Source organism: Erpetoichthys calabaricus, chromosome 1 (genome assembly GCF_900747795.2).
Source record: "Erpetoichthys calabaricus chromosome 1, fErpCal1.3, whole genome shotgun sequence".
NCBI classification, from domain to species: Eukaryota; Metazoa; Chordata; class Cladistia; order Polypteriformes; family Polypteridae; genus Erpetoichthys; species Erpetoichthys calabaricus.
The window spans coordinates 23,264,843-23,290,670 of NC_041394.2; the positions used below are offsets into that span (position 1 = coordinate 23,264,843).

At 42.3% G+C, this 25,828-nt stretch overlaps 1 protein-coding gene across 1 annotated transcript in view; it reads left to right on the top strand.

Annotated features, from left to right (window-relative positions):
* Window positions 1-25,828, top strand: part of capn12 (calpain 12) — a 163,795-nt gene that overhangs the window by 109,678 nt on the left and 28,289 nt on the right. The window contains exons 12-16 of the mRNA XM_028796315.2: window positions 10,762-10,801; window positions 20,689-20,763; window positions 21,055-21,100; window positions 25,111-25,172; window positions 25,392-25,460. Of these exons, the coding sequence (XP_028652148.1) occupies window positions 10,762-10,801; window positions 20,689-20,763; window positions 21,055-21,100; window positions 25,111-25,172; window positions 25,392-25,460 (292 nt within the window). The remainder of the gene's footprint in view (window positions 1-10,761; window positions 10,802-20,688; window positions 20,764-21,054; window positions 21,101-25,110; window positions 25,173-25,391; window positions 25,461-25,828) is intronic.

The window sequence follows — 25,828 nt, forward strand, 5'->3', positions numbered from 1 at the left end:
TAGTTCCAGTCTCTCAGAGCCTGCTCTGCATCAGGGGACCACCTCCTGAATGAGCGTGTGGTTGTAGTTAGGACCCTCACTTTTGGTTTGTAGTGAGGCTAAAGCAGAACCAGGTTATGATCTGCTTTCCCAAGCACAGGCAGCAGGGTGGCGCTGTATGCGTCTTTAACGTTTGCATACAGTAAGTCAATAATCCTATTTCCCCAGGTGTTACAATCCACATAATGGGAGAAGGCAGGTCATTTTTTGTCCAACGTCACATGGTTAAAGTCTCCAGCAATTAGCACAAGCGCCTCGGGGTGCTGTGTTTGTAGTTTAGCAACAGCAGCGTGGATGATGTCACTTGCTATCTCCACATCCGCCCGAGGAGGGATGTAAACAATAACAACAATGACGTGTCCAAACTCTCTGGGCAAGTAATAGGGATGCAGACTTATGGCCAACAGTTTGATGTCCCTACAACAAGTGGAGATTTTGACGTTTACATGTCCAGAGTCGCACCACCTTGTATTGACATAGAGAGCAAGCCTACCTCCTTTCCGCTTCCCGCAGGTATTTGCGTCTCTGTCCGCTCTAACTGCGCTAAACCCGGGTAGCTCCACGTTAGCATCTGGGATGTTAGTTGTTAGCCACGTTTCACAAAAACACAACAGACTGCATTCTCTGTAGGTCCTGATATTTTTCACCAGTTCGTCGATCTTATTTGGTAGTGAGTTCACATTTCCCAGGATCACAGAAGGCACCGAAGGCTTGTATCGCCACTTCCTTGCTAGCCGTTTAGCCTTTAGCTTAGCACCGGCTCTGCTGCCACAATACGACCTTCTTACCTCGTCAGGTAAATAGGAAACCACACCGGCATGGGCCTTTGTTCACATTGCTAGAAGTTGACTACCTGAACAGACGAGGCTCGGCGTGTAAAAATCCATGTCCAAGTAGTAAAAAGTGTCCAGGGAACAAGTCCACATAAAAGAAAGTGGTAGGAGTGACCAGAGAAATAGAGAAAAAGGTTGAAAGATAAAGTCGTACACGGAGCTGCTGGAAAGGCTGCCACTCGCAGCGGCGCCTGAGTCAGTTGAGGGGTTCATCATAAGGGTGTGATTTTCTGTTCAAAAATATAGGCTAAAATGATTTTTTTTCAGGTCTAAAGGGCCTTAAATAGGAGGGAACCCCTTAACAGAAGAGTAACTTAACATAACTTCATAAAAAAATGGGGGTCTGGAAACAAAACCCAAGGGTAAGACCCATGATAAACCTCGACACTAGTATCCTTAAGAAACTTTACGTATGGCTTGGGCAAAAAATTTCATTCTCTACATTTTGGGCTTCCCAAATCTATAAAGAGCAAAGGCAGCACAGTTTCAGAACACGCCAGTAAGACAAGCTTGTTGAAATCCTCAAAGCTTCCACCCTCATTTGTTCTCAGTCCAAAACTATTAAAATGCAGAATAAACACACGCTCCTTTCAAAAGTGACGTGTATAATTATTAACATTTGGCAGCAGAGAACATCTAAGCTTTTAAAAAATAATCAAATTCCTCTATCCCCTAAACTTTAAAGCTACTGCCACTGCAAAGTCCCATTAATTAAGAAACATATAAACAAAAATAAACACACATGTATACCATCAGCGGAGATTATAACAAACAAGACACGTAATGAATCTGAAATCATGATGACAATCCAACGGTCCTGTAAAGACATGCCTGAACAATCCCTCGTAAATCCTGTCAGCCTGGCATGCCCTTATTCTTGGGTCACGTATTCTGGGCGAGGCATTGCGCACTTGGCCTGAGGCAACCGTGTACTGCTACCTCCAAGTTGCTAAAACAACCACCACACCTCTGACCAAGCAATCTCTCTATAAACCAGATGGGCCGCCCTGAGTTGCGTCTTTTTCTGGTTGTTCCTGTTTAATTAAACTCAGTTCAGTTTATTTTTGTAATGGCAGCCTTTACTGAGGGCAAACACAGAGAGCTGTGACAGGTGAATACGAACACAAACTTTATAAGTTACTAATTACATAATGAATACACGTAAAGAAAACACAGTGGTTCAGAACGGATTAACATAAATACCATACCATACCATTTTTATTTGTTAAGCGCTTAAAAACACAGCATTACAACTGACCGAAGCGCTGTACAGTTAAAACAAGCAAGACTAAAAGCAAAATATTTAAAAAAACAAACATTAAGAGAGAATTAAAACAGAGACACTAAAAAAAAACAGGTCAGGGGACCCAATAAAACAGAGAAATAGCAAAAAGCAAGTGGGAATAAGACAGGTTAAGAATTAAAAGCCAATGTGAAGAAGTGCGTTTTTAGGTGTGATTTGAATGTGGTGACTGAAGTGGCTTGCCTAACCACTAAAGGTAAGGAGTTCCAGAGCTTGGGTGCACAGACAGAAAAAGCCCTTTCACCACGAGCTTTAAAATGTGCCTTGGGAACGGTTAGGAGCAGCTGATCTGCGGATCTAAGAACACGAGGGGGATTGTGACGATGGAGCAAGACACTCAAGTAGGCAGGGGCTAGACCATTTAGTGCCTTATAGGTTAAGAGGAGTATCTTAAAATCAATTCTGAAGCTAACCGGCAGCCAGTGTAGGGTTTTTAAAATCGGTGTAATGTGTTGGCTTCTGCTGCTTCCAGTTAAAAGTCTTGCAGCCGCATTTTGAACCAATTGGAGTCTCGAAAGAGTGGCTTTACTAATACCATATAGGCAGGAATTAGAATAGTCGAGCCGGGACGTAATGAATGCATGGATTACTGATTCCAGGAGGTGGTAAGGCAGAATTGGTTTGAGTTTGGCAATTCGCCTGAGATGGAAAAAGCAGGATTTTACTGTGCTGTTGACTTGAGCATCCATTTTCAGGACCATATCCATTTTGATTCCAAGATTGGAAACAGGCGAAGTTACTGGAATGGGAAGAAAGTCGAGGTCAAGGGGTAGGGTCTGTTTGCGGTCGGGACTAAAAACAATGACCTCGGTTTTTGAATCGTTCAGGTGAAGGAAGTTTACAGCCAGCCAGTCCTTAATGTCAGATAAGCAGTTGAGAAGAGGTTTAGTGGAGTCAATTGACTTGAGGGAGAAATAAATTTGGCAGTCATCAGCATATAGGTGATACGAGATTGCATGTTTTCTAAAAATTGCACCTAAAGGCAGGATGTAAATTGAAAAAAGTAGTGGCCCCAAAATGGAACCCTGGGGGACACCACATGGGAGTGGGACTGATTCAGATGAAAAATCATCTAGCATGACTCTAAGAGTCCTGTTGCAGAAATATGACCTGAACCAGTCGAGGGCTAAGCCAGATACACCAACCCAGGATTCGAGTCGGGAGATCATGATGTCGTGGTCGATTGTGTCGAAGGCAGCAGATAAATCGAGAAGAACCATAATCACGTAGAGTCCTGAGTCCAATGCCAAAAGGACATCATTTAGGACACGTAAATGCGCGGTTTCTGTGCTGTGTTGGGGCCTAAAGCCTGACTGAAAAAGGTCCATTACCTGATGGTCCTGTAGGTGGTGAATTAATTGCTCATAAACTACTTTTTCGAGTAATTTTGACAGGAAAGGTAGTTTGGAAATTGGACGAAGATTGGAGAAGACGGCAGGGTCAAGATCAGGTTTTTTCACGATTGGATGTACAACTGCGTGTTTGAAAGCACAAGGAACTGTAGCCGAAGATAGACTACTAGTTATGATCTTTAAGACATCATATCGAATCACAGGAAAGACATCTTTCAGCAGTCTGGACGGCACCACATCGTCCGGAGAGCCTGAAGGCTTCATTGAGGCGACGATTTTTTCCAGATGGGGGAGCGAAATGGGTTCAAAGCTAGTGAGGGAGCCGTGTACAGGAACGGCTAAATCAACAGAGCCAGAAGAAGAAATGGAGATCTGGGATCTAATGTTCGTGACCTTATCCAGAAAAAACGTAAGGATCTGATTACAAAGAGCATTGGAGGGAGAAGAGAAAACAGTTGTAGCTGGAGAGAGGACAGCATTCAGTGTTTTGTATAAGACACGTTGATTGCCAGAATTTTTTGAGATGATGTCAGTAAAAAAACGGTTCCTTGCACCTCTGACTGCTCTCTGGTATTGAGACCACATGTCTCTCATGCAGTCAAAGGTAACAGTGAGACCATCTTTCCTCCATTTACGTTCTAGCCGCCTACAGTTTTGCCTGATGGAGCGAGTTTGTTCATTTAGCCATGGGTCATGCTTGACTTTGGATTGTCTCTGTTTGAGTGGGGCTACAACATCCATCACAGAACAGCAGGAAGTATAGAAGGTTTGCAATAAAACATCAGCATCCGTGGATTCACATGATGTGGAGATTGATGAAAAAGCAGCTGCAAAATCTTCAGCAGCAGAAGGGGAAATGACACGGAAGGGACGGGTAGTGGTGGATTTACCATGCTCAGCAGAGACCAAATCCAAATTAAACAGAACAGGCGAGTGATCAGAAAAACTGGGAGGCAGAATGTCCAAGTCACTGATTCTGAGACCGCGAGAAAGAACCAGATCCAGTGTGTGAGCCTGTCCATGTGTTGGTCCATTGACTAGTTGAGAAAGACCAAAGGAGTCAATAATGTCCAGAAAGTCTTTTGCTAGAGGTTTAACGGGACAGCAAACATGGATATTAAAATCACCCAAACAAAGGAAGCGATCATATCTGCAGGTAATATCAGCCAAAAAAGCTGAAAATTCGTCTAAAAAGTCCTTATTATATTTTGGGGGGCGATAGTTGAGTGTGCACAGCAGCGGTGGAGAACAGACAAGTTCAAACATACTGAGCTCAAAAGTTAAAGGGGAAAATGAAAGCGGAAGGGAAGGGCATTTGCAGATAAAATCAGATTTAAATAAGGTCAATAAGCCCCCGCCGCAGCGCAGCGCTCTCGGCGTGTTGATAAAGGAACATCCCGGGGGCAAAACTTCAGTGAGTGAGAGCGTCTCGCCCGGTAAAATCCAGGTTTCAGCAGTACATAAAAAATCCAGGCCATTGGAAAGAAAAAAGTCTTTCAGGATGAAAGTTTTGTTCACGACCGATCTGGCATTTATCAGCGCAAAACGAACCGGCTGGGACGACGTTAACAAAGACGCACCAGCCGTGGCGGCTGACATTGTCGTGATAAATGGAACTCTGCAAAATATCATGTCATTTTCAAACCTGCTTTATCCAGAACAGGTTCATGAAAGGGTACTGCAGCCTATCCCAGGTAGCAGAGGGCACAAGGCAGGAACAGACCTTGGACAGGGCTACAGTCCATCGCAGGGAGAACAAACACACAAGGGCCAAATTATCGAACCTGCATGTCTTTGGCCTGTGAGAGGAAACTGGAACACCTGGAGGAAACCCAAGCAGTCACAGGGAGAATATGGAAACGCCATGTAGGGAGGACCTGGGGCATGAACCCTGGTCTCCTCACTGCGAGGCAGCAGTGCTGCCACTGTGCCACCTTCCCACTCAAACCCAGCAAAAGCTGTCTATAAAATTAATTGTTAAACTGTGGGCAGTTACCCAGTTTGTAAAAACCTGCACAGACACATGGTGTGGCCGGGTCCAGCAATGACAGGTCACTGCACAAATGGAAAGCTGGAACACCAACTGGGTTGTCCCATTCAAAACAAAAGTCGTGTTTCTTGCTAGCCTCTCTGGAAAAACAGTAAAATCTGTCTCTTTGCAATAGAATAAGGGTCTATCACTGGACCTCCATTCAGCGGGTTGCTCTTAGTGCAAATGACACCTCCTTCACACAAACCGGAATGGGCGGGACTAAATGTCCTCACTGGGCAGTTTCTCAATGCTGTGGGTAGAGAAGGAGAAGAGAATGTTAGTGACAGCGCCCCCTCTTGTCCCGGCAGGTTATCACATACCTCAACCAAGCCTGTTCTCGATCCCTTTTTGGTTTTGTGTACGCATTGTCTGGTCATGCTCTAAAAGTTTATTTTCCAGTACCATGACCGATGGGATGTATGCAAACAAATTTATGAATACTGGGAGATATGCAAATGTAAAAGCAAACACAACTAAGGTGTTATTACTATTTGAATGTATACGCTTAAGCTCACATAAAGTAACCAGTGTGTGCATGCCTGTAAGAAGATGTGAAGTAGGTGCTTGAAACTTTGCATTTAACATGTTCTTATGTGGCTTTCCATTGACCTTGGATGTCAGATCTGGGACATTGGAATAATGTCACACCTGAGTTGACCACATTCAAGTAAACACATTTGGAAAAACAAAATGAACATGTCCAGCAAAACCTTTGCTAGTGTGTGCTCTTTTGGAATACAGACCACTATTGAACAACAACACACTACACTGTATTTTGTGCATCCATACACTGTAGTAAAATGATCACAGGTAGAGGTTGGACAGTGCTGTGTGTATGACTGATTTTATAAGACACAGATAGATAGATAGATAGATAGATAGATAGATAGATAGATAGATAGATAGATAGATAGATAGATAGATAGATAGATAGATAGATAGATAGATAGATAGATAGATAGATAGATAGATAGATAGATAGATAGATAGATAGATAGATACTTTATTAATCCCAAGGGGAAATTCAAATACTCCAGCAGCAGCATACTGATAAAAACAATATTAAATTAAAGAGTGATAACAATGCAGGTATAACAGACAATAACTTTGAATATTGTTAACGTTTACCCCCCCGGGTGGAATTGAAGAGTCGCATAGTTTGGGGGAGGAACGATCTCCTCAGTCTGTCAGTGGAGCAGGACGGTGACAGCAGTCTGTCGCTGAAGCTGCTCCTCTGTCTGGAGTTGATCCTGTTTAGTGGATGCAGTGGATTCTCCATGATTGACAGGAGCCTGCTCGGCGCCCGTCGCTCTGCCAGATATGTCAAACTGTCCAGCTCCATGCCTACAATAGAGCCTGCCTTCCTCACCAGTTTGTCCAGGCGTGAGGCGTCCCTCTTCTTTATGCTGCCTCCCCAGCACACCACCGCATAGAAGAGGGCGCTCGCCACAACTGTCTGATAGAACATCTGTAGCATCTTATTGCAGATGTTGAAGGACACCAATAGACAGAAGTGCTAATAAAAAGTATAATGTTACAGCTTTAACTAAAGTTCATGGTGTATGGCGCCATTTGCATTGACGCCATACTCTGAATTTGGACAAACTTGAACTTTACAGACCAGCCCAATTTTCGAGAAGGAATCTGACTTGGGGGGAATGTTCCAGTTGAAAATTCTAAGAACACAGAAATTCAGACTTTCCAGTTCAAATGGAACTCAGCATTACATTTAACTAAAAGTAATCTCACTGACAAGTAACAAGATCATTTGAAATTAATAGTTGTCCGATTATTCTGGGTAATGGAACTGTTGCTAACTCTTGTATAATCAGTGTTAAGGCTCAGCAGGAAATGGGGAAAAGTTTTTGTGATGATTGGGAGATGCATGCAAAAGGCAAAACAAAATAAATAAAATCTAAAGGAAGCAACTGAAACTGAAGAATAAAAAGTCAAAAATCAGGCTAAGAGGACAAAACCAAGCAAGACACGAAGATCAGTTAGTAACGAAAGTTAAAATAAAATAAAGCTTGGTGCAACTGGTAACCTTTTATCTCATCGTACCAATGAACTCAAGGTCATGACCCCAGAAACCACACAGCTAGAAATCGCTGGAGGCGACCCTAATGATGGTTATGCAAAATGGTGTCTAATACAGAAGAAGCAATAGCTCCCTAAAATTCAACCCTGATCTGCACAGTCAACTAGCAAAGCCTTGTATGAAAGAATGGATTTTGAGAGAATTTGATGATATGTTGATTAATATGAGAGAGAGAAGGCATAGAAGATATGTGAGAGAGATGATTTGGAAGACTTTCCAAAACATCCTGCAGTAAGTGGGTGAAAGTAACATTGTGAGATACAAAATAAAAACGAGACCCAACCAACACATGTCTTAAGAGGAATAAAGCTACACAGTAGCATGCATTTGAAAAGACACCTATTATATGCGGCTTTTATTCGTGTAGCATATCAGACTCAATGACTGCGGTTAACAAAGGGCCTACAGTCCTAACAGCACTTACAGAATTTCAAAAGATTTCTGGTCTCGGAATTCATTTGAATAAAAGTGTGCTCTTTCCAGTGAATTCTCAAGCACACAATGTTAGATTGGACACCTTCCCTTTTATCATTGCAGATCAGTTTAAATACCAAGGGGTAAACATCACAAGTAAATATAAAGCTCTTCATCAACAAAATTTCGCCATCTGTATGGAAAAAATGAAGCAAGACTTGCATAGATGGTCAACCCCTTCATCTCACTCTAGCTGGAAGAATTAACGTTGTTAAGATGAACATCCTTCCTAAGCTTCTCTTTTTATTTCAAAATATTCCAATGTACTGTACATAAATAAATTATTCTTTAAGCAATTAGATTCAACCATAACCTCATTTATTTGGAACTTAAAACATCCACGTATCCAAAGAGCGACCCTACAAAGACCTCAGGCAGAAGGTGGCATGGCTCTACCTAACTTTCAGTTTTATTACTGGGCAGCAAACATACAAGCTATAAAAACCTGGACACAAATAGATGAACATACACAGGCTTGGTCCACAATAGAAATAAAATCCTGCAGTACTTCTTGATGTTTATTTGTAAGAAATAAGTGGATAGGACTGGCGAGCTTTGTTGGGTTGAATGTCTAGAGTGTTCTAATGTTCTAATGTTTATATTCCCTGATTTGTGCCCCTATTAATTTGAGTTATAACCAATATACAAACAACCCAATTGTGCTTCACTCACTCAGAATATGGAACCAATGTAGAAAGCATTTTAAGATGGAAAATCTTTTATCTGTGGCACCTCTGCACGAGAACCACCTTTATCAACCCTCGCAAACATATCCAGTTTTTAATATCTGGAAAACATTTGGGATTAAATTACTTAGAGATCTTAGACAATGTCTTTGCATTCTATGAACAATTACATTCCAAATTTAACATTCCAGCAACACATTTCTTTCTCTATCTTCAAATTAGAAACTTTGTTAAACAAACCTGCCCGATTTTCCTCACCTCCCACCTCCCACTATGCTGGAAAAAATATTGCTCAGTTTCGAGGACTCAGACAGCATTTCTGCAGTATATAAAATTATTCATTTCTGCAGTATATAAAATTATTTTACAGTCTCTCCCTTTCAAAGATCCCAGAGTACAGTGGGAAAAGGATCTCTCACTCAACATATCAGAAAAGGAGTGGAAGGTAGCAATGCGGAGAATTTACTCGAGCTCCATATGTGTAAAGCATTCAGTTATTCAACTCAAAATTATATGTCGAGCACATCTGTCTCGCTTAAAACTGTCCAAAATGTTTCCAGGCCGAGATCCAACCTGCGAATGCTGCAATCAAGCTCTAGCCTCACTGGGTCACATGTTCTGGGCCTGCACCAAATTAACATCATTCTGGACCAAAATTTTTAAATGCCTTTCAGACAGCCTTGGAGTCACAATCCCTCCTAACCCATTAGCAGGTGTGTTTGGTGGGCTTACAGAGGGGCTTAAAGTGGAGAAGGACAAACAAACTGTGGTTGCCTTTACTGCACTATTGGCATGCAGACTTATTTTGCTAAACTGGAAGAATCCTAACTCTCCTCTTTTAAGTCATTGGGTAACTGATGTTTTATATTATTTAAAATTGGAAAAAATCAGATTCTCACTTAGAGGATCCGTGCAGAACTTTTTCAAAACCTGGCAGGATCTAATCAATAATATTTTAGAATAAGCTCTTAAAGCCCCGAGGAAGCAAATTCTCTTCCCATTTCTTATTCTTCTCCATTTATCTTTATCTGCCTATTAAACTCATCAATTTATTTATTTTTACTAGCTTTAAGTTTTACTCCATTGGCCATGCTGTCTTTCTCAGGTGTGGGGGTTGATTTGTTTTCAATCCAAATTTTTGTAAAAATAGATCTATTTGTATGGATTGATTACAATAAAAGCAATAAAATTAAAAAAAAAAACAAAGGGTTAACAGATATGGTGAATTGAGACACAAGCTTGGTCCTATTTTGTTTTGTTTCCATTCTGTCATGGCACTCAAAACATGAAACATCACACAGACAAGCTTTTCTTCTGTTTGTGAGGTCCAAAACACTCTTGTTTCTTATTGCTCTTCGTTATATTCCATGCATTGAACTTCAGGATGAGCATTCATTGATTGTCAGCTCTCATGCTCACACAGTTGCCCCAAGACTAATGAGAAAGCCAAACCTGTTTGATCTTGTCAGAGCAAGTCATGGACTAGTTGAAATGAGTCGCCGGGTACGTCAGACTACATGACCGCCCCACAAGGGAGCACACCGCCAACTGCCACTGATTCGCTAAGATTATGTAAATGCAGGCTACAAGTGATAGTCACTTCAGAGGCTCAGTCCTTACAACTGGTGAACATGAGAATAAATATGGCCTCGGCCATTCTTGTGGTGTTTCAGAGGTTTGGTGTTGCATTCTTTACAAAGGGGGTTAGCCCTTATTAAGAATTCCAGAGATAACGATGCCAGGGTGTTTGTGTAAAGCAAGGATAATAATTTAGGCATTTCCAGGATTAACTTGTCTACCAATAAAAAAGAAACTTTGCAGGCCAAAATGACTTTTTTGAACACTTTTGCGATAAAACTCATCATTCAAGTCAGTGTGTACATTTTCTGTATTTTGAATAAAGTTTAAAATGATTGACAAAAATGTTTTTTATTTCTTTTCTAGTAAACAAGATGATGGCAGCTGCTCCACAAATTACATCACGGTAAGACACTTTTTTGTTGCGTAGTTTTGTGTAGTGTAACAGAGCTCTTTCATGCTTTCTGTTTGTCTTTCTACAGTTGAATGTCTTACCATGAAATGTGAGTACGGAGAGATACAGCTTGAACATTTTCTAAAGATTTTCATTAAACCAGTGCTTAGAGTGGGCCAGTGCTCATTGGTATCAACATGGAGTTTAGGCCAGTTTCAACACTGAGTACTGTTACGTTTCATTAGCTACCAGTGAGTACCCAAAAAAACCTTTCTGCAAATTTCCACCATGAACTTCTCACTCTTTGATCGACTGTTAATGTATCACAATGATCGAAAGTTTTGCTGTACCGATATCTTTCCTTAGTGTAGCAGTGAGTACCTGGAACTTGTTCGTGAATCTTCACAGTGAACCTCTAGCTCTGCTCTTCAATTGACTGTCAGAGTATCTGAGCAATCGAAGTCGCACTTTACTGACACGTTTCTTTAGCGTACCAGTGAGTACCTGGAACCTGTTTAAGAATCTTCTCTGTGAATCTCTAATCCCGCACTTCGATCAACTATCAGTGTTTTGTATCGATCGAAGTTTCAACATACAGATACTTTTCCTTAGCATACCAGTGAGTACCCAAAAAACCTGTTTGCAAATCCTCACCATGAACTTTTCACTTTTTGATCAACTGTCAGTGTATCACAACAATCAAAAGTCTCATCGTACCGACACCTTTCCTTACCATAGCAATGAGTACCCAGAACCTGTTTACAAATCTTCAACGTGAACCTCTCGCCCTGCTCTTCAATCGACTGTCAGCGTATCACAACAATCAAAAGTCTCATCGTACTGTGGAGACTGGCTCGGACACAGACAGGCAGACACGTCCATGTCACCCATCACACATTTATTTATACTATTATGTACAGTCTTACTGTGCTCACAGACCCCAAAGTCCTGGCCACAACACAATGCCTTCTCTCTCTTCAGGCCGCCTCCTTGCCGTCCTCCCGACATCATCTTCCTTCCTCCCGACTCTTGTCAGTGACTGGATGGAGGCGGCCCCTTTTATACACACCCGGATGTGCTCCAGGTGCTCCCCGGCAATCTTCCACCAGCACTCCCCAGTGTGGCGGAAGTGTCGGCTGTGTACCCGGAAGCACTCCGGGTGTCCCTTCTTCTCTTCCTCCCAGCACTTCCGGGTGTGGCGGAAGCGCTGGGGTCCAGAGTCCCCAAGGCATCAGGGCAAGCACCCCCTGGCGGTGGCCATGGGCCCCTACAGAGTAGAGCTTCCAAGCTCTGAACCCATGGCCCCCAATACAACCAGGGTGGACGCCCCCTCGCGTTCTGGAGGAGCAATGAGCCCTCCTCCTGTCCTCCTGGGCGTCCCGGTGCCACAGTACCGACACCTTTCCTTACCATAGCAATGAGTACCCAGAACCTGTTTATAAATCTTCAACGTGAACCTTTCGCCCTGCTCTTCAATCGACTGTCAGTGTATCACAACAATCAAAAGTCTCACCGTACAGACACCTTTCCTTATTATGGCGATTAGTATCTGGAACCTGTTCACAAATCTTCACCTTGAACCACTTGCTCATTCATCTACTATCAGTATTTCACAATGATTGAAGTCTCACCGTTTTGACACCTTTCCTTAGTGTACCGGTGAATACCCGTTACCTGTTTGCAAATCTTCACAATGAACCTCTTTATCCGCTCTTTGATTCACTGTCAGTATATTGCAATGATCGAAGTCTCACTGTACCAACAACTTTTCTTAGCATACGGGTGAGTGCCCAGAACCTTTTTGATTGAATGTCGATATATCCTGAGGCTCAAAGCTTCACAAGGACTCCCCTGTCCCAACTCTTTGTATCGCCTGTAAATGAGAGGCAAACACAAAGATAAAGATTTGGGGAAACCGTCCCCATATACTTGAAATGTTGGTAGGGTTAAGGATATGGTCTTTACAGACAAGAGTCCAAAAGAGAACTAACAGGCAATGACATATGGCAGATATAGGAAGAGGAGGGATCTTGTAACTGGTACCGGAAATGATTTGATCAGGTGGCGACATCTGGCGATTCAGAAAGTACGTCATCAGGAGGTGCGTTCTTCTGCTGGTCTGCAAAGGGAGAAAAGTGAGAAACATCAGAGGATAGCATCAACCCCTGGTTCGGTGAGAAAAACTTACATTTGAGCCTGTAAACCATCTCCAATATGCATGTGTGTGACACACCACAAAAAGTGTACCACCAGTCATTTGGTTCCATTTCAAGTACTTCATTTTGCATATTCTAAATCATACTTGTAACACTGGACTAGATATTTTTTCAAAAGTTTTGGCTGCTGAAAAATCCTTCTCGATTATGAGACAGCTTCAGGCTGAACACAAAGATACGGTGGCACAGTGGTAGCACTGCTGCCTCACAGTAAGGAGACCCGGGTTCGGTTCCTGGGTCCTCTCTGTGTGGAGTTTGCATGTTCTCCCCTTGTCTGCGTGGGTTTCCTCCCACAGTCCAAAGACATACAGGTTAGGTGCATTGGCGATCCTAAATTGTCCCTAGTGTGTGCTTGGTGTGTATGTGTGTGTGTGTGTGTGTGTGTGTGCACGCCCTGCACCCTGCCCAGGGTTTGTTTCCTGCCTTGCACCCTGTGTTGGCTGGGATTGGCTCCAGCAGACCCCCGTGACCCTGTAGTTAGGATATAGCGGGTTGGATAATGGATGGATGGATGAATCACATAGGAATTTGGGGAAATAACGTAAAATGTTGAAATCCATCCATCCATCATCCAACCGGGTCTCCTAACTGCGAGGCAGCAGCGCTACCCACTGCGCCAACGTGTCAGCCATGTTGAAATTTTATTGAATTTAATGTATTTAATCGGTTTATGATGCTGACACATTGCATTAATTCCATTGAGTTAAAGATGGTGATAATCTGCCTGCCAGGCATTACCACTATAAAAGGCGCTATATAGCGCCTGACCCGGCACAGACTCAGGCAGAGGCACGTACTTAAATAAAACACGCTTTATTATTTCTACAGCCGTGGGGCATGCCTTCCCCGTGTCCCATGGGCCCAACACAGTCCCAAAAGCACTTCAATATATCACAACAAACACTCTCTCTATCTTCTCCCTTTACCACCACTCCTCCTCAGGCTCAGGCTTTGTCCTCGTCCTCGTCCTCCCGACTCTGGCTCTCTCGAGTGGTGGTGGCTGGCCTTTTTTATACCCTACCCGGAAGCGTTCCAGGTGCTTGATTACCTGGCCCTAATTGACCTTCTGAGTGGGGCTGACGAGTCGACCAGCTGGGCTGGAAAGTCTATGCAGCTCCCCCTGGTGGCCATCCAAGCCCCCAACCAGGCTGTGGAGGACTCCATCTCCCATGGAGCCTTGCGCCAGGTTGGGGAATCATCGTCCACCAGGGAGGCTGCCACCAAGCATCCCGGGGTAGGTACTGAGCTGCCCATGGTGGCTCCCACGGAACAGATGCAGCAGGGGCGTCCCTGCCGGGCATGGGACCCAGCTGTCCTTCACACCACTTTAAAGAATAAAGGTCTAAGAATAGTGTAAAGATGATTTATACATAGGAAAAAAAAAAAAGAAAAACACTCACTGTTTTAAACCGTCGCAGTGCAGGGGTGCACTTCTGTGAGAATTTTTTACTTTGGCTTTGGCAGGTATGCACAGTGTGATGTTGGCGACAGGTTGGGCACACGTCCATTTCAGGTCTGGTGGACACTGTGTGTATGCCAGTCAAAAAGGCGAGCATCTCCATAGCCCCTGCCATGAACAAAGCAAGAAGTTCGGAATGTTTAGTATGTTAGGTGTGCATGCATTAGTTTCGAGAAGGGTATCCCAAGAGAAAGTCCCGAGATAAAAGTCATTTACTTTCCGGAGGAAGCATTGGCTTGTCCGAGGAATGCACATCATAGGTACACTCATGCCCGCTCATGCGCTGCGAGTCTGACAGCATATTTAATACAGGCCATGTAGGGATTGAGCATAGCACATGTGAAGTACACAATGACATCAAGTTGCTATTGGTGAAGGAGAGCAGCGTAGCGCAGGATTGGCTGTTAGTTTCGTTCCCTGATATAAAAGACGTCATCTTTGGACTCAGTCGTGAGCAGAGTGTGATACCAAGCATTGCCACTTGTGACTTATCAGAATCAGAATCAGAATCAGCTTTATTGGCCAAGTATATGTACACATACAAGGAATTGGACTCCGGTTTTACCTAGTATTGTCCCTGATGCTGTGAGATTGACTTAAGTGTTCATGAGAGTGATGGCCTGAGGAAAGAAACTGTTCACATGTCTGGTAGTTTTGGCGTACAGTGCTCTGTAGCGCCTACCAGAGGGAAGAAGTTGAAAAAGGTTGTAACCAGGGTGTGATGGGTCTGCAATGATGTTTTCTGCCCGTTTCCTGACTTGAGATCTGTATAAGTCCTGAATGGAGGGCAGATCAACACTAATGATTTTTTCTGCAATCCTGACTGTCCGTTGAAGTCTGTTCCTGTCCTGTTTTGTGGCTGAGCCAAACCAGACTGTGATAGATGAACAGAGAACAGACTGGATTACTGCAGAGTAAAGTTGGATGAGCAGCTCCTGAGGCAGGTTGAACTTCCTGAGCTGGCGCAGGAAGTACAACCTCTGCTGGGCCTTTTTAACAATTGTGTTTATGTTTAGTTCCCACTTTAGGTCCTGGGAAATTGTGGATCCCAGAAACCTAAAGTTTTCCACAGCAGACACAATGCTGTTGAGTAGTGTGAGAGGGGGCAGCACTGGGGGGCTCCTCCTGAAGTCCACTGTCATCTCCACAGTTTTAAGCTTGTTCAGCTCCAGATTGTTTTGACCACACCAGAGGGCCAGCTGTTCGACCTCTCGTCTGTATACAGACTCGTCACTGTCCTTGATGAGGCCAATGACTGTCATATCATCTGCGAACTTCAGGATTTTAACAGACGGGTCTCTTGAGGTGCAGTCATTTGTGTAGAGGGAGAAGAGCAGAGGAGAGAGGACACATCCCTGGGGGGCACCAGTGCTGACTGTTCATGTGCTGGATGTGATTTTTCCCAGTCTCACTTGCTGCTTCTTATCTGTCAGGAAGTTTGTGATCCACTGGGAGATGGGAGCTGGTACAGTGAGCCAAGTGAGTTTGGTGTGGAGGACTTCTGGAATGATAGTATTGAACGCCGAGATGAAGTCCACAAACAGGATCCTAGCATATGTCCCTGGAGAGTCGAGATGTTGCAGGATGTAGTGCAGTCCCATGTTGATTGCATCATCCACTGACCTGTTCGCTCGGTAAGCAAACTGTAGGGGGTCAAGCAGGGGGCCTGTAATGTCCTTCAGGTAGGTCAACACCAGTCTTTCAAAGGATTTCATGACCACAGATGTCAGGGCGACTGGCCTGTAGTCATTTAACCCTGTGATGGAGGTTTTCTTTGGAACCGGGATAATTGTAGAACGCTTAAGGCAGGAGGGAACTTCACATAGCTCCAGGGATCTGTTGAAGATCTGTGTAAATATGGGGGCCAGCTGATCAGCACAGACTTTAAGACAGGAGGGTGACACACCATCTGGACCTGGTGCCTTCCTGATCTTCTGTCTCCTGAAGAGCTGACTCACGTCCCCTTCACAGATCCTGAGTGCAGGTATGGTGTCAGTGGGGAGGGGCAGGGGCTTGGTAGTGAGTGCTGGGAGTGTATTTTAATTGGCGTGGGTGAGAGGTGTGAAAGAGGTAATTTGTATTTACCTGTATTTTCTTTTTGTATATAAGAATAGATATAGATGTCTCCTAGTGTAGTATTGTTGGTTGAGGCATTTATAGGTTTTGGCTTTGTGGTGCACTTATTTTTGTCTTTTGTATACAGTTTATACTTTTTATTTTCTTTATAAATATCTTTGGGATTTATTGGACTGTGTTTTGTGTAGTTTCGGCCTGAGCATATTTTCTTTATTTAGGAAGACTACCGTTTTCGTGTATATACATTTTTTGTCTTTGATTATTTTCATTTTGGGACTGGCAGAATTCACTGTAACTACCATTCACTTTTTTGATTGGGACATTATGTTTTGTGTTTTTGTGCACCTGTAAATAAAACCCACTATTGTTTTCGGAAATACCAAATTTTGTGTCCGTGGCTCCATGTCTGACATCTCCCAAGTGTGATCTTGGTCCTTTCCAAACTACAAGACACCCATAGTGTTGACTGACTGGTGTCAACCTTGCCACTCCACACGGTATCACAAAGATTTTTTGATAATGATTTTCATTTGTACTCAGCATCTGCGTCTCATCTCATCAGCATCCCATTTCAGTGACCATCAATAGTCAGGCAGAATTGATGGATTCCACTTGCCCTGATACTGCTTTTCCATAATTACAATGTACTGGTGAAACCTTTCACCGTGTCCATTACTGAATACAGCAAGATCAGCTGGAAAGAAGCCCATGTGTGAATGCAGAAAATGAGTTTTTAGCGATATGTTGCACTTCATGCTTTTGTACACTTGAAGTGTGTTGTCAACCAGCTGGATGTAGTTTGGTTCTCTGTAGCTGACAAGAACTTCTCAACAATATCCTTAAATGGTTTCCATGCAACCTCCGCTGGTCCTGCTGGCAGATTTTCAAAGTGCTCGTCATTCATGACATTTCTGATTTGTAAACCAACAGAAATTCCTTTCTTAATTTTGTAGTCAGTTATTCGTGGAAATATCTGTCTCAAATATAGAAATCCTTCACCTTCCTTATTCATCGGTTTAATAAAATTTTTCATCAGTCCAAGCTTTACATGAAGAGAATATAACCCTATCTTTGTTAGATCAGCAAGTGGCTTATGTGCCACACTTTGTGTAATGTAATGAGACTCTTTAGCATGGCTGTCCCATTTGTAGTACTTGGTATATTCGCGCTTCATCCCTAGTAGCACTGCCATGACTTTTTGAAAACCATAGATGTTCCAGTTGTAATTACCATTGAGAAGAAATCACAAAAATAGGCAACTGCAAAATAACAGTATGTGATATGAAGATCTAAGGGTGATTGTGCCCAGCACGCCAAAATCCATAAGATACCCCCACAAGTATTCAGGAGCCAAAATCCTTGTTGTCCAGTGTAGTATTACAGCTGCATGTGAATGAACCTGAGATCAAACAGACATCCATACATTCACTCATGCCACACATAACTAAGCATTCTCATCATGAAGCATTCACGAGTTGCTCTCATTGTATATGGCTGAAATTTGAATCATGTTAGACTGTTGGGTACATTTAGAGTCACTAGGACTTTATATTGACACAAAACTTTGTTAAACACAGTGAATGTTTGGGCATAGTCAGCTCAAATTAAGATTTCTTTAATACAAGATGTAGTAGCAACAGTACTGTCATGGGTACAGAGTACAGTGAAAGTCTTACTTGCATGTCTATTGTGGTCGAGGTCCACAAAAAGAAATGTTGGGTGCCAAACCAGTTGTCCCCATTTAATCAATGAAACCAACAAACAAAAACATGCACTTGATTACACTAGAAAAGGGTAGAAAAGGGTCTCCTCAAATTCAGGAATTCTCTCTTGGCTTGTAATGCTTGTTTAGTCATTGGGTGAGGAGTTCCGCCCTGCAGTGCGATCTCTTTTCGTGTGACTGCAGGAAATATAGGGGTGAAGTCAAATGCCCTCACGTGGCATATTCCCAGCCCTGTGGGGTGAACAGAAGAGGCTTTGATTAGTGCCAGCGTCCCCTCTCGACCCAGGGTGGTAGTACCTACCTCATACGAGCTCAGAGGGTGATCCACAGGGGAGTATGCGTGAAACCACCTAACATGCAACCCGTTACCACTCTTGGTGCCATGATAAACAAGAATGTTTCAAAATAAAGAACTTAATTTAACCAACTAGGAAACACAAACCAGTATACCTGATGTATTCCTTATCCCTGTTCCCAAAATCTTGTGAAGAAAACTCAGAGAAAAACCCCAGTAAACTCACAGAAGGATTAAGTCATGTAGGCAGCATGTGTGGGTTTAACATACTAGTCAGGATTCATGTAAATGTACATTCGCAGCAAACCATCATGTTCATTTTTCCATACCCTGGCCAAGGTGGGCTTTCAAGAAGAGGCGAGGCTGCATCAAGCACTAATGAATCGCTGGGTATATACTTGGTCCTTGGTTTTGTGGCAAGAAAATTCTCATTGCATGAGAACATTCTAGAATACTAGGATCAATTTGTGATCCCTCTGCCTAGCTATCACACTTAGACAGATATGAAAGGCACTATATAATAGACTATCTGGCCCAGTCATTGATAGCAGCAGCAGTATCATCAAATTGAAGTGAATTCAATAGACCAGACCTGCAGTCAATGATTCCTACAACATCAAAGGTGGCACACAGAATAAACGATGTTTGTCGTGCCTACTAATAAAACATACTGCATTTTTCATTCCAACAGATGCTGCATACAATTAACACTACAATCTAATAAAGGAAATTTAAAACAGAAGAAAATCAAGTCTAACGTCAAGTCAAATTGGGCAGTACGCACCGGTAAAGTGCGTTGCCGCACTGACCACACAACAAACCAGCTCAGGATCCTGGTTGGCAACCCCCCAGGCAGACATGTGGTCCAGTCCCACCCTCCAGCCAGTTTTTACGTGGGTCACCCCTTGGCCTATTCCAGCCACACAGGTCCCCAACAGTGAGGATCCTACAAGCTGGATCACCCTCGGGGAAATGCACCACATGGCCGCAGTGTCGTAACTGACACTGCATAATGTGCCTCATTTGACACAAAGTCAAACCAACGGTACCCAAGGATTTTCCGTCGAGACACAGTACCAAAGAAGTCCAGTCTTCATCTCAGGTCACTGGATAGCGTCCATGTCTCACAACCATATAGCAAGACAGGAAGCACCAGGACTCTAAAGACTTGGACCTTTGTCCTTTTGCAGAAATATCGGGAGCGCCACACACCCCTTTCCAGTGACCTCATGACACCCCCATGCCCTTCTAATTCATCTAATGACTTGATAGGAAAAGTCACCAGACACATGAATGTCACTGCTGAGGTAAGTAGACATTTCGATGCAATCAATACTCTCTCCGCAGACAGACACACTGCTGATGGCTGTGCCCAAGAGGTCATTAAAGGCATGATCTTGTTTTTCATCAGGACACTCGCAAGCCCAGACACTCAGACTCCTCACTCAGTCTCTCGAGCGCCCCGATCAGAGCCTCCATTGCCTCCACGAAGATCACAGCATCGTCAGCAAAGTCAAGATCCGTGAATCTTTCTTCACCAACAGATACCCCATGACCTTGCCCAACACCCAGTCCATACAAGCATTGAACAGAGTAGGAGCAAAAAACACACCCCTGACCCCATCCCAGAATCAACTGGGAAAAACAGAGAGGTTCTGCCTCCACTCTGCACAGCACTCACAGTACCAGTGTACTGGCCGGCCATGATATCCAGCAACCTTGAGGGGATCCCGCGATTAAATAGGCTTATAGAGTAAGTGTTAATTCAATAGAAGCCCACTGACTCTCAAACAATGGGAAGTAACTGGTGGTCTGCCCACAGCAGTTTCAAACTCAGGTCCAGGTGTTATGCTACATAATCTAGTAAGATGTTTATTTACTTAAATGGGAGAAGAGACAAGTCTGCTTGTTTGGATGGTTTGCTACCATATAAGTAAGTGTGCTCAGTGATCTCAATGTCCCCTCAGGTAGCCTATGGCTTGTGCCTGATGCTTGCAAGATTGATGGAAGCAGGTTCAGAAAATGAATATGTGAATATAAATGCAAAATCAGAAATTCAAATGATTAAAGCTGGTGAAAAAAAATTACACAACACGATTTCTTAGCTAAATTTTTTTGGACTGTCCACAGACACTTATGGCCGCACCAGTGGTTGTCGAGACAAAGACTACGTTGGAGAAGCTGTTTGAAAAACACGCAGGGCTGGTAAGATGTCTTGGTCTTGACGCTCCTTTTGGCATGACTTGCACCTTCTGTTCTTTACAACCAACATCAAATCTTTAATGTGAGGGTGGGCAGGTTGCCCTTTGGCAGCATGCAGGTTCCATTTATATGCTGTATATTCCCAAGAATTATTCCAGTGACATAAGCCAGGTGTTTAAATGTAATGACTTGTGTTTCCTACCTAAGAAAAATAAAATCACAAGGTCTCCTTTATCAATAAAAATGAAGACATGGACACTTTTAGTGGTTGACTTATTTTATTATTATTTTTAGGACAACAGGCTTAATGCTGTGGAGTTTATGAAGGTGGCAAATTCATGTAAGTTTCACATCGTGACCTTTGATTTCTTCTTTACGTTGTATACACAGTAGATGTTGTGCCTGCCACTCTTAGGACCTCATAGCTTTTGGATGCATTGTATCTTTATGGGTTATTTCACACTTGAGTATATGAAGAGACACGTTTTAACACAGGTGCATTTTCCGTGTTTTTAGAAGAAGGTTAATACATCTACAGTGGGTTAAACAAAGTGTTCAGACCCCTTCACTTTCTGCACATTATATTGTGTTGCAGATTTAATCTTAAATGCGTAAATTTGCCATTTGTGCCCATCAGTCTACACTTAATAACTCATAATGACAAAGTGAAGACTTGTTTTCATGAAGATTTCCAAATTTATTAAAAATCAAAAACTGAAATTTTGCATTCATTGAAGTATTCCGACCATTACTTCAGTACTTTGTAGAGGCCCCTCTGGTAGCAATTACAGCTTTGAATCTTCTTGGGTAAGTCTCTACAAGCTTTGCTCACCTGGATTTGGGCAGTTTATGTCATTCTTCCTAGTAGATCCTCTCAAGTTCAATTAGATTAGAAGGGAAGTGCCCATAAAGTGCCATTTTCAGGTCTCTTCACAGATGTTCTATGGGGTGTACATCTGGGCCTCTCAAGGACAGTCAGAGACTTCTGACAAGGCCACTCCAATGTTATCTTGACTGTATGCTTTATGTCATTGCTAAGAGTTGACCTTTCGTGCCAGTCTAAGGTGGCGTTTTCTGCAGGGGTCTCTCTCTCATCCCACAGTTCTGACCAGTCTCCCTGTCCCTGCACCCCCATAGCATGATGGCTGCAACCACTAAGCTACACTGTAAGATGGTATTAGCCAGGAGTTGAGCAGTGCCTGGTCTTCATCAGACATAGTGCCTAACGTTCTGCCCAAACAGTTCAATTTTTGTTTCATCAGGCCAGAGAATCGTTTTCCTTCGTGTGCTTTCAGAGTCTTTTAAATGTCTTTAACTCAAGAAGCTTCCACCTAGCCACTCGCCTCTCCCCGAATTGGCCAACAATTCTTCAATTCAGAAGCACAGAATTATGGGAAATGTGTCTTTTCTGTTTATTATAAATGCAGCCTTTCCAGATAATAACTCTTAATAACATATTAGCAAAAAATAGATGCTTCTTGCATGTTTAGAACAAATGACTGGATGACGGACATGCTGGTTAGGCACCATGACTAACGTGAAATTTTCGTTTTGGCCTTTTCATATAGTTTGCCATTATATAGAATGGGTCACCATTATAATTCATTATATCATAGATATTTGTGTCTCATTCTATATGAAAACGAGATGAAATGTTTTTTTTTTTTGGCCGTCACTAACTACTTGGGATAGGTAACAAAAAAAATACACCATTTTTGGCTGGAGCATTCCTTTGAAGCACAAGGGCACAATTTGGAGTGCCACAACAAAGAGTCTGAATACTTCTATGAATGAGGGATTTCAGTTTTTGAATTTTAATAACTTTGCAAATCTTTTCAAAAACTTGCTTCACTTTGTCATTGTGGGTTATTAAGTGTAGATTGATGGGCAAAAATGGCAGATTTATCAGTTTAAATTTAAAGCCTACAACACAATAAAGTGTGCAGAAAGTGAAGAGATCTGGATACTTTCTGACTCCACTGAGTTATACATTTTCATGCACCAATTCTGCGTGTCTCGATCTGTCATTGTTTGTTTAAGTAAAATGATCAAATCAAAAAAAAAAAACCTGTCACGTAGAGACATCTTGTTGAGCCATGTAAGGTCTGTGGTTTGGTGTCCTTTCACTAGCAGAAGACTGTACTGCACTTTCCTCCGTGACCACTGGAGTGTGCCAGGGGATCATCAGCCTCATCTGCAGGAAGCAGGAGCTGGGAAAGGACAATTATGAGGGAGCAGCTAGGGATGTGCTACCTGCATTATATGTTTTCCTACAGAAAAGACACATTAATGTGAAAGATGGTGCATGTTCATGCAAAAATTCTGCTGTTCCTGAGGTAAGGGAGAGGCACAGAAGACAAAATGTAAACTAAGACAAAGGAATGGGGTAAATTACAAGGAGGATAAAGCAAAAAATATAAAAATAAAAAAAATAAACTAAAGCTATAGGAAAGCAGAAACACAAATGCAATGCTTCTCTGTCGATTCCCCTGATTTGATGACCTGTTTTAGTTCCAGACACTCTGTGATCCACGCCTTCATTCCGGTAACACAAAGTATATATTTTTATTGGTTTATCAATTATCCAGTTATAAGATGGCTCCTCCTTTCATTAGGCCCTCAGGCTTTTACCAGATACCATCCATCCATCCATTATCCAACCCGCTATATCCTAACTACAGGGTCACGGGGGTCAGCTGGAGCCAATCCCAGCCAACACAGGGCGCAAGGCAGGAAACAAACCCTGGGCAGGGCGCCAGCCCACCGCAGGGCACACACACACACCAAGCACACACTAATGACAATTTAGAATCGCCAATGCACCTAACCTGCATGTCTTTGGACTGTGGAGGAAGGAAGGAAACCCACACAGACACGGGGAGAACATGCAAACTCCACGCAGGGAGGACCCAGGAAGCGAACCCGGGTCTCCTAACTGCGAGGCAGCAGCGCTACCCACTGCGCCACCGTGCTGCCCTTACCAGATACCTTCAGTCTTAATTTGCTGGTAGTTCTGACTGATAATACAGTGGTTCATTTTGAGGTCTCGCCTTTTGAGACATGACTGTCCTCTCACTTTTGTAATGTTACTCTGGAGTCACTTCCTAATGACAATAATGACCCAGTAAACCTATAAAATCTCTCTTTAATGGGCACCTTCATTAACTGGATGGTCCCTTTCTGCCTCCTTTCATAGATTTCACACAATGAGTCCTGTGATTCTTTAATGGGCTATACATTACACAATATCAATAAAAATGTCAGGACCTACAGAGAATGCAGTTTGTTGTGTTGTAGTGAAACGTGGCTAACAACTAACATCCCAGATGCTAACATGGAGCTACCCGGGTTTAGCACAGTTAGAGCGGACAAAGACACAAATACCTGCGAAAAACGGAAAGGAGAAGGACTTGCTCTCTATGTGAATACAAGGTGGTGCAACTCTGGACATGTATTTTTTATATATATTATTTTTGTGAATTTCCTCTTGGGATTAAGAAAGTATCTATCTATCTATCTATCTATCTATCTATCTATCTATCTATCTATCTATCTATCTATCTATCTATTATATAGTGCCTTTCTCTATCTATCTATCTATCTATCTATCTATCTATCTATCTATCTATCTATCTATCTATCTATCTATCTATCTATCTATCTATCATATAGTGCCTTTCTCTATCTATCTATCTATCTATCTATCTATCTATCTATCTATCTATCTATCTATCTATCTATCTATCTATCTATCTATCATATAGTGCCTTTATCTATCTATCTATCTATCTATCTATCTATCTATCTATCTATCTATCTATCTATCTATCTATCTATCTATCTATCTATCTATCTATCATATAGTGCCTTTCTCTATCTATCTATCTATCTATCTATCTATCTATCTATCTATCTATCTATCTATCTATCTATCTATCTATCATATAGTGCCTCTATCTATCTATCTATCTATCTATCTATCTATCTATCTATCTATCTATCTATCTATCTATCTATCTATCTATCTATCTATCTATCTATCTATCTATCTATTATATAGTGCCTTTCTCTCTATCTATCTATCTATCTATCTATCTATCTATCTATCTATCTATCTATCTATCTATCTATCTATCTATCTATCTATCTATCTATCTATCTATCTATCTATCTATCTATCTATCTATCTATCTATCTATTATATAGTGCCTTTCTCTATCTATCTATCTATCTATCTATCTATCTATCTATCTATCTATCTATCTATCTATCTATCTATCTATCTATCTATCTATCTATCTATCTATCTATTATGCTCTTTAATGGTTTCTCTCTTCTCTCTCTCAACAGTCCTGCCTGAAAACTTCAGTCTTTCTTTGGACACTTGTCGTGGCCTGCTCTTTGGGGAGGATGTATCCTTTCAGTTCTGGGGGATCCACAGAAAACCTAGACATTGATCCTCTGCAGATATTGAATGCAGTGAAAAAAAAGTCAGTAGCAAATTCTAAAGATAGAAAAAAATATTTTTTTTTCCAGCAGGTGGCAACATTTGCATGGTTATGGTCCATTTTTATGTTTCATGTGCTTCTCAAATGAGTTCTGGCAGTTATTTTTCTTAGCAGCACTGGCAGACAAAAGGTCGAGGCACCCTTAATTTACAACAGGCTGGGCGCCTGGTGACTTCACTGGCAACACTGCAGGTAATAGTATTTCTCTTCATAAAAAAGAACGAGTCCCAGAAACCAAATTTAAAAGGGGAAGAGACGGCAACTGGCTGTGTTAAATTGCTTTCATGAGCTTAATTGTGGATGGATGAGCTTGAGTGTAAATCTATTGAATGGCAGCATACATTCATAAGCAAATTATTAGGAACACCTGTCCACCTGCTTATCAGTGAAGTTATCTAATCAGCCAATCAAGATGCAGGAGTGCAATCCATAAAATGATACAAATACAGAGCAGGAGCTTCAGTTAAAGTTCACATCAAACATCAAAATAGGGAAAAATGTAAGCTCAGTGATTTGTCATTCTATAATTGCTGATCTCCTGGGATTTTCATGCACAACGT